The 9,681-nt window shown below is 30.1% G+C and overlaps 1 protein-coding gene across 1 annotated transcript; it reads right to left on the bottom strand.

Annotated features, from left to right (window-relative positions):
* Nucleotides 1–2,761: 2,761 nt before the first annotated feature.
* Nucleotides 2,762–3,835, bottom strand: LOC120161020 (auxin-responsive protein SAUR36-like). Its single transcript, XM_039171325.1, has one exon. The coding sequence runs from the start codon at nt 3,467–3,469 to the stop codon at nt 2,954–2,956; it is 516 nt and encodes a 171-aa protein (XP_039027256.1). The 5' UTR covers nt 3,470–3,835; the 3' UTR covers nt 2,762–2,953.
* Between the last annotated feature and the right edge of the window lie 5,846 nt (nt 3,836–9,681).

The following is a 9,681-nucleotide window of genomic DNA, read 5'->3' as shown; positions in this document are numbered from 1 at the left end:
TTTGTTTTTTCAATATTGATCCTTAGACCTTTTTTCTTTCAAAACAGTCTTCCAGGTAGCCAGTCTATTATTCAACTCAGAAGTGATATATTAAATATCTCAACCCAATTTACTCTATTCACAAGTGTAAAAATTCAAATATCTGATTTTACTTAACGATCTAGTATTTTCTCCAACTAGACCAATAATTTTAACTGATTGCAACTATCGTTATCTTACCATCTTTCCGAAAACAATTTAATATATTTATTGCTATTTCTTTCCGATTTTAAATGTTGTTATAGTAATTAGTAAGGATAGATTAAAGAAGACTGACATGATGTTTTTTTTATTTCAAATTTTTATAATTTATTTTTTATTTTTAATAAATAATATATTTTCATCCCTAAATTCCATAAGTTTGCGTTGTTGGATATGTCTTGAAGATGGCTCCCCATCTTTTCAAGTATGCTCGGGAACTATCTTTCAATATTCATGATATAACATAATGTGTTTCCGTACCGTAGGATGTTTGATAACTAAAACCCGTGCCTGTTGGTCCAAGGCACCGTGCAATAACAAAATCTTGAGTTGTCTATTGTTCCTAAAATTTTAGGAAAATCCCTTTTTTTGCATGTAATTTTCAAGTTACCATATAGCAGAGCAAGATCAATGATGTGATACACGATAGGTAAATCGAAAGAATAAAAACTGGAAATGTTGTCAGTCTATTATAAAATATGGAGATTGTAGATCTGGATCATTCAATTTGAATATTCATATGAATTTTATTGCGGCTATAACTGGATGGACATAAGATTTTATGTATAAATTTATACGACATTAAAATCTTAATTCAATTCTTCAGTTATAGCCATATAGACCAATTGCTAAACTCAGCCTCTCCCCAGTGCTCACATTTTTCTTCAAAGTTTGCATTAGCATTGGCATGGTTGAGCCGTTAGTGGATAGCGCGAGGCAGTTTCATCGTTCCCGAACCATGAGGCCTCGTATTGGACAACCTGCTATCCGGCCCCATGCCTCCATGCATTAAAGGTCTTGGTCGCCACGCCAACTCTAGTACTCCAAACGCACAGGACCTGGCTAGTGTTGCTTTGACGGTGTGCCTTGTTACACGAGGTTGTACCTAGTGAAGGTGGCTAAAGCGCTCGGGGGACAAAAGCCAAGGAGTATGAAGTGGTGAGAGATTTTTGCTGCCAATAGATGATAGCGTAAACCAGCTTGGCCAATCAATCAGAGGGCTCGGCTGATTGGCTAAAATTAAAATTACAAATTTTTTAAGGGGTAATTATAAAATTTAATGTAAAAAATCTAATTAGATAATTTGTTTTTTGGAGGACCACAAATAGAAAATTTCATTTAACTAAAAGGTTGCAAAGCTTAAATTAAATTTTTAACATTTTGGAGGGCTAATATATTAAACAGGATTGGCTATTAGGGGAGCATATTGAGTTATTGCTCAGTCCCTCAATTTTTATATTTATAATTAAGGCCCTAATTTATATATTTATAATTAAGGCCTTATTTTTTTAATTCCATGAAATTTTTAATTTTCGAAATTTTATTTCATCTCTTGTTTAGTTCATTTAATTTTAAACTAAATTTAATCATTTTTCTTCTATATTTTATTTTTTAATTTATTTAATTTTTAATCTCAATATAACGATAAAATAATACATCATTCTTCATTTTTTATTTATTTTTCAAAATCAAACTCCTTATTATACTCGCATTCATTTTTTTTACTTGTTATCTCTTAGTTGTATTTAAAGAGTTTTCTTAACAAAACAATGAAAATAATATGCTTAACAAAATTTAATCATTTCTCTATGATTTATTAATGTAAAATTAAATAAATTGTTTAAAGTAATAGAACATATTTTCATTCTATAAGGATCTATTTTTGAGTTTGGTGAGCAAAATTCGACTCAAAAAATTAATTTTTTCGACTCGACTCAACCAAAATTATTTAAATCGAGTACTTGGGCTGACGACAGAAAAGAGTTGAGGTTACCTTCAAATTTCTAGTACTTGGGCTGTACATAAGTATATGCGCCATAGTACAATAGTATAATACAATTAGACCAATGGAGAATGGAGAATGGAGGAATTCCCCTACTGATGGTGAACAAAGTGGGATCGAGGATTTTTGTTCGAAATTAAGGATTTGACATAAACATAAAGTCATTTTTTTATGTGGTTAAGAAAATTTATTTAATTATAGTATTTGAAAACTTGTGGTATGAGAACCATAATGTAAGATTTTTATGATGATTACTTGTCAATGCCATGGACTGTATATGTTAGGAAGCTTGTTTCTTATTTATGATGATTACTCAATTGTTATGACGGGAAGACAAGTCTTGAAGAAAATTAGAATCGCATAATTATGATCACAATCATAATTATTTATAAATCTAATTTAAATAAAGGGTAAACTACATATTTAGTATATAAATTATTATTTTTATCTAATTTTTTTAAATCATATCTAATATTTAGTTTATATTTCATTTTGATACTTCACTGTTAAAAACTTAACGGTGATGTTGTCGTGTCATTTTATAAGGTAATGTCAAATTATCATTGAAAAATAAAAAATATTATGTTAACAGTTATGTTAATTTTTTAATAAGAGTGTATCAAAATAAAATAAAATATTAGGTATGATTTTGAAAAAAATAAAAATATGTATCAAAATAGAATAAAAATAATAGTTTAAATATTAAACATATAATTTACCCTTAAATAAATTCCTCTATTAAAACGACAGAATAGATAAAAGTAAAATATTCTGTACAAAATGTACACCTCCCTAACTCGTTACAGTAAAAATGTATTTTAAAAAGTAAAATGAGAAAACGTATACAAATTCTACTTTAAACCAAAAATCCCTGAAACATCATTCTCAATCTGACTCAACATAATTAATTTTCGTCGTCATCAACGATTTTTACCACCAATGGTGGTGGTGGCGATTCCACGCCGGTTTCCTTCCATCGGTTCCGGCAGCGATACGTGTCTTGACCTTCTCGAACTCCGAGAACCGGCAGGGGATGGTGATCCCACCTTGGTGGTTAAACCCATACTCCTCTTCGGCTTCTCTCAGTAGCTCGCCGAACAAAGGGTGGTTGAAGTAAATAACCGGAACCAAAACTCTATGAAAGTCGCCGTCTTCTTGGCCGACGTAGACTGCCAAGTGTCCCTTGGGAACTTCCATCAGCTGCTCCTTGATTGGGTCTTGACCAATACGAACGTAACCCGACCCGGGTTTGGCAGAGCATATGGATTTAGCCCCTCTCGTCAAGCGGCGACCCCAACTGATGAACTTCGTGAAAGGCATTGGATTACAAAATGATCCTTGCTGTGTCAGGCGAGAGTACCCACGTGGGTTCCGAGCTTTGCGGATGAACCATCTCGAGATTCGGACAAGCCGTTTACCGATCTTGAAACCTCTTATCTTTCTCATGGTGAAGGGGACAGCGTCAGCAAAGAGGAGAGCTTTGTGTCTGTTATTTTGGGAGCAGCGGTAGAAGAGAATTTGGTTAGGAAAAGGGCCAAGGATTGGCGATGGACATAGCAAGGCGAAAGAGGGTAAGGCAGAGATCAGAGAGAGAAATTGGTATATTTGACATGGTTTTGCCTCTCACCAGCCGGCTCTTTCATTCAAAATTTCCAGATGAAATACCTTGTTTTGTGTTCTTTTTGTTTAGGCTGCCTCAAGAAATAAACTCAGACTCGTAGGGTTTGTACTTTGTAGGTGAATGACCTGCACTAGTACAACATAAAGCAAAGAAAATACAGCAAGTTCGCAAAGGAAAGGATAAATTGGGAGGGTAAAGAGAAGGCGCAATTGGTTGTTGAACTTGATACTTGGAAGGACCGGATTTGTGGTTTAAATAAGACGTGGGAGGCCAAAAGGAAAAGAAGTGAGGTTCTACAATTAAGAAAAGGGTAAAGTACAGAAAAGGTCAGTACTCTTTTGTTGAATCTTTTTTATTATTAACAAATATAAAATGATCTCTAATTGTGTTATTTTGTTAAGTATTTAGATTATTATAAGTTATAAAATAGTTATTTGATTATTTACATATTTTAAATTCGTTATTTTTTTAAAAAAAATTGACGACAATCTAAGTTAGACGTTTACCTGTTGATTAAGATATAATAAAATTTAATATCATAATCTTAAACGATTATTATATCTTAGTTAGCATGTTAACGTCCAACTCAGATGTCCGTCAAACTTTTAACAGAAAAATATAAATTTATAACATATGAATAATCAAATGACCGTTTTGTAACTTATAATAGTCAAATATCTCAACAAAGTAACACTCTATAATTAAAGGAATGTTTTATAATTTTTAATAATTAAAAGATTAAATAAAATAACAATATTTGTGTTCTTTACCTTTAAAAATATACTTGTTTTCATTGTTATGGGCAGGGGCTGAAGTCTTGGTTAGATAAAAACAAAGTGGATGCTTCCTCAAAACAAAAGATCAACGCCACCAGGTTCCTTCCAGGAAGGCCTCCACGCCCATTTTTTGGGGTAAACACAGGAAAAAAAATCAAGTCTCCTGAAGTTTTGATTCGGTGCAGCATAGCAAATATTAAAGTTCCCTGCAACCGTTGTTCACTGCTCCATGTGCTGTTTTTGAATCGTTATGACTAAATAAGTAAATATGCAAGGCGAGAGGTTTTTCATCAAAATATACATTTCATTCTTTATTTATTATTTTCACGACGTTTGAATTTTATTTATCAAAATATCAAAGCTAAATAAAATCTCATTTGGTTTTAAAACATTTTTAAATTTCAAATTATTTAAATTAATTGATTAAATTTAAATTTTTAATTTGTGTTTATAGAGTTAAAATAATCAAAATTAAAATAATATTTTTAATTTTCAATTAATTAATTTATTTATTTTGTAGTTCTATCCTTAATATTTTTAGTAATTATTTAATCTGAAGTTAATTTTAGTCAAATTTAAATCACATACTCGTAAAACAATTATGTAATTTTAGTTCCTCTTTTTGATAATATTTTCTCTTTATAATTTAATATTTTAACTTTATGTTTTTTCTATTTAATCCTTTCAATGTAGCTCTTTACAAAAAATTTCTCTCATTGATACTTCATCCTCAAAATCTATTGTTTAAAATATAAAATTATATAATTGTAGATGATATTTTATTTATTAAATAATATTATAAATCTAACTTATACACGTGAAAAGTTGGAAAAAATATGTATATCGTATATGGTTAGAAATAATTATTTAAACTGGAACTATTCAATACCGAAACCTTCTAAATAACTGTATTTAAATTTAAATAGAACTATTCGAACGAGCAACGACATACGCACGAGAGAATTATCTTCTCACACACATTTTACTAGGAAAATAAATGATAACCATTTAAATATCTTTCCAAAGGTATATCCTTCTTAACATGAGATATATACTTTCTTTTTAATTTTCTAAAGTATTACTAACATTTTTTTATTTGTTTTATTTTAGATAATCAATTATTGTTTTTTCTTCATTTGCTTTTATGGTTTTGATTTTTGAAAAACAACTTTAACAATGATCTGTGCTAACTATTTTGATCAGTGTGCGGACAATACTTTTGATGTACCCGTCCAGGTCGTTGAAATAAAAAGGCTAACTTGCATTTGAACAATAATATATTATATAATATATTTTTAAAAAAGGTACACATTTCCCTTCGTCCTCTCAAACAAGGCCACTAGGAATCCAGGATTAGTCCAAATTTGGGTGGTAGGTAGGATAAAGTTGCCGTACAGAAAGGTCGCACTTTACCGTATTCAAGAGAAATGGGTCCTGCTGTGAATTAATAACGGATTAAAAATTTTATATTAATAATAACGAATTTATAAAATTTTAAAAATAAATAAGATTATAAAATTTTTTAAAAAAAGAAAACAGATTTTTAATAAGCTTATAAAATTTAATATTAAGGGTACTGAATTCATAAAATTTTAAGAAGAAATATGATTATAAATTTTAGAGTAAATAAAAAAAATTTTAATCAAATATATAATAATTTGAAAATTTTAAAAAATCGACTACCCACCGCTCACCTTTCTGCCAACAAAAAGAAAAGGCAAAATTCTTAATAATCTTCAGTTACGTGAGAGTTTTGGTATGCACAGTCCTCTCTCCATTCAAACAACCAAACCATTTCAAAACCTCATATCTCAATAAAAAATATATATAATACTTAACATTGGGTGTGAAATCTTTGTTTATTATATATATATATATATATATTTGTAGTAATCTTCCAATTTCAATTATAAAGACTGTATTGCTTAGTCAAATGTTGCGTTTGCATGTTTTTCTTGTTCATATTGGTTTTATATGTATATATATATATAACTTCCACGCTAAACCTAGATGGAAAACTCCCTCACTTGTTATTAGTATATTGGTTTTTATTTAATTTATTCCTTTCATAAAAAAACGATTACAGAATTTAATAAATAAATAAATAGTGTTATCGATGGTAAAAAAATTAATATTATAATATATTGATAATTTGTTTTAACACAATTCAAGCGTGGTATGCTTGTGGTGACTGTGAGCACTTATTGGGATGAGAGAATCAACTTGAATGGGATGAAACTAGAATCAAATACTAGGTAGATCGAATCCTTGTTTAAAATAATAGACACTCATTAAAATTAGAGGGGACAATGTTTAGTTTGATTTAAATTTAAATTAATAGGGATTTAAAGAATGATTAGACTATATTTGAGAGAGACCAATGCCAGGGATAGACAGCAAAGGAGTGTTAGGGGAGGATGTAGTCGTGTCTCATAAAAATTTTAAATTCCTGCGTACTATAAATGATTTCTTTATATTTTCTATCGATGATCTAATTTTACTGTCACTGACATTAAATTTTGTTTATATCCATGGAGAGAACTCTTTCAGTTTTCACATGACTCATCCTTGAGTTTGAATATCCAAAATAAAGATAGATTTAGTTAGATAACTATATAATCACAAACCAAAAAGACAATTATAAATCTATACTATAAATAAAAACTTGTAAAAGCACGATTAAATGTGCCACAAGAACAAATAGAAATATTCGTATTTTTATATAAAAAAAAGTTATAATATTTATTAAATAAAAATTTGTGTAAAATAAAATTTAAAGTGAGGAGAAAGAAAAAAGAGGATGAAAAGAATAAATAAATAAATAAAATAACTAACGACAGGTCCTGTGTTACCGTCATTGACAAACAATTGAAATTAATTAGTTTTAGCTGCTAAAAAAATTAAAACACTTATTATTATATTTTATTTATATAGATGGGTGAGTTTGAAAACTACATTTTACCAGTTAATGGAGTTAATTATAATCCTAATGCGTAAAGTCAGCTTGGTTGCTGGGAAGAAATTCATATTTTTTTTGGTAAGTTTACGTACAGAGGGTGTACCTGTATGTTGTGGATGAAGCTTTTGGCTGCTTCCAAGGGACGGGTTACAAACACGGCAGAATTAGTGGGATAATGCAGTCGGGCCGTTTAATTAGCTCAATAGGGTAACTTGTTTTTTTTATTTTAGAGCATTTGTTATAATGGACCTAAAATTGTTAGGCCGGCATAACGAGCTTAATGGATATTATTTTTAATGGGTACTCGGATGTGTGTCTCGCAGGCTAAATATATTTAATATATATTGTGAACTAGCCACGAAGGCATGACGAGTCCCAATAAAAAATATATATATATTTTTTGTGGTAATAAAAAATATTGTTAAAAAAATAAAATATTTTTTAATGGGAAGAGGAAGTCATCATGCTGGCATGACGAGTTCCAATGGAAAAATTTTAAAAATTTTTGCCCGTTAGCCAACGGTCGATTTCTTTTAAAAATCAAGGGGAATTTTTCACGCCGATGTGACGAGTTCCAACGACTACATAGGAAATGGTTTTAGTATAAATAGGGGGTTTAAGGTGAAGGTTTTGATGTATGAGAAATGAGAAAAAATTAAGATTATCAAGTGGTTGTGGGACAATTTTGGGTATAATTTGGCGAAATGGTGTTTATGGGTTTGACAACACCGACTCGGAAACCGACGATTCGGATTCAAGTTATTCTTCAGATGGAGAGTGAAAAAAGGAGGCAATAAAGTACATAGTGAACGAATTGTAGAGAAATCTAAAAAAACATGAAGGTGTAAAAATGAATGTGTCTTAACCCGACATAGTGAACGAATTGTAGAGAAATCTAAAAAAAATTGAAAATAACATATGTAAAAATGTTAATTTGTATGGTTTAATTTATGTATGAAGTTATCTTTATTAATTAAGTAATTATTGGATTAAGTAAACTTATTTAGTGATAGTTTGCAATTATATAATTATTGGATTAAGTAATACTATGGATAGTATGATCAATATTATTATTATAAAGAGACGTATTTTATATTATTATATGTTTTAAATATTATACGACAATTTTATGTGATTTGCTATTTTATAGTAATAACTACATTTTTCCAAAACTAAATTTTATCACTATTAATTTGAAAAATGTTTTAAGAAATTCGTGTGACATCTATAACATGTGTTAGCATAAGTATACGGGTCGTAGGTGCTACAAAATCCACATTAGAAAGACCAAGATGTATTATAACTTAGTTCTTTACATGGTGCAATATTTGAGCCACTACTCTGCACATTTCAACCCATTTAAATAGACCAGAGACTGAATCACAGTCCTACCAATTTTAAAACCTGGGATCACAGTGAACCCCACTTTCAACCTGGGTTGCACAGGCAAGTTATATTTCTTGGTGACATCTTCCATGTACACCATTGAGAAATCGACTCCTCTTTCGACTGGAAATATCTCAACCACTTGATGGAATGAAAAGGCCAGCTTATGAAGTATCCATATTGAACTAGCCATGCTAACAAATAACTCAGAGAATACGCTCAATGACCGCCATGAATTCAGCACTGCTTCATTTTTATCCAAATTTCTAAATATTGATGACTCAAGGGTGGGATGGATAAGCTCTTGATACTTATCTCACAAAATCCTGAGTATTCACAGTTCTGGTCCCTACTCTGCAACTCCATGGGATTGCTAGATACATGCTCAATTAATTGCTTCAACGAACAAGTAGCATTGTCCCCATTACACAGAGGTTCATTCTTACTCAAACCAAAGCCTTTAACATTGAAACCTCGAAACATTCCCAAACAAATATATGACAAGAAAGCAAATCTATAATGTCCTTTCTTAGCAAAAATCGATATCAGGATAAACAGAATTGGCCACCAAATCCAGCTCCCAACCAGCTTTTCTCATCAAACCAATCAAAATCTTACTAAACTGATCAAGCTCCTTAATGCAATCAAAACCCAACATTATTCTTGTCCTGTCATATTTACAACACATGTTAGTAAGAGCACGAACATTTGTTGATTTATGTGAAACATAAAAAAGTCTATGTTTTTTGAAATACATTTTACCTGAACATAGAAAATAAAATTTATGTGGAACAAATGTATTATATATGAGTTTATTTTAAAATTTATGATGATATGTCAATATCTGATACATTAATAATGTATATAATAATGCATCATATTTTATTATCATACTTAGCTTATTATGCATTTTTAC

Source organism: Hibiscus syriacus, unplaced genomic scaffold (genome assembly GCF_006381635.1).
Source record: "Hibiscus syriacus cultivar Baekdansim isolate YM2019G1 unplaced genomic scaffold, ASM638163v2 tig00111398_pilon, whole genome shotgun sequence".
Taxonomy (NCBI): domain Eukaryota; kingdom Viridiplantae; phylum Streptophyta; class Magnoliopsida; order Malvales; family Malvaceae; genus Hibiscus; species Hibiscus syriacus.
This window is presented reverse-complemented; position numbering and strand designations above follow the sequence as displayed.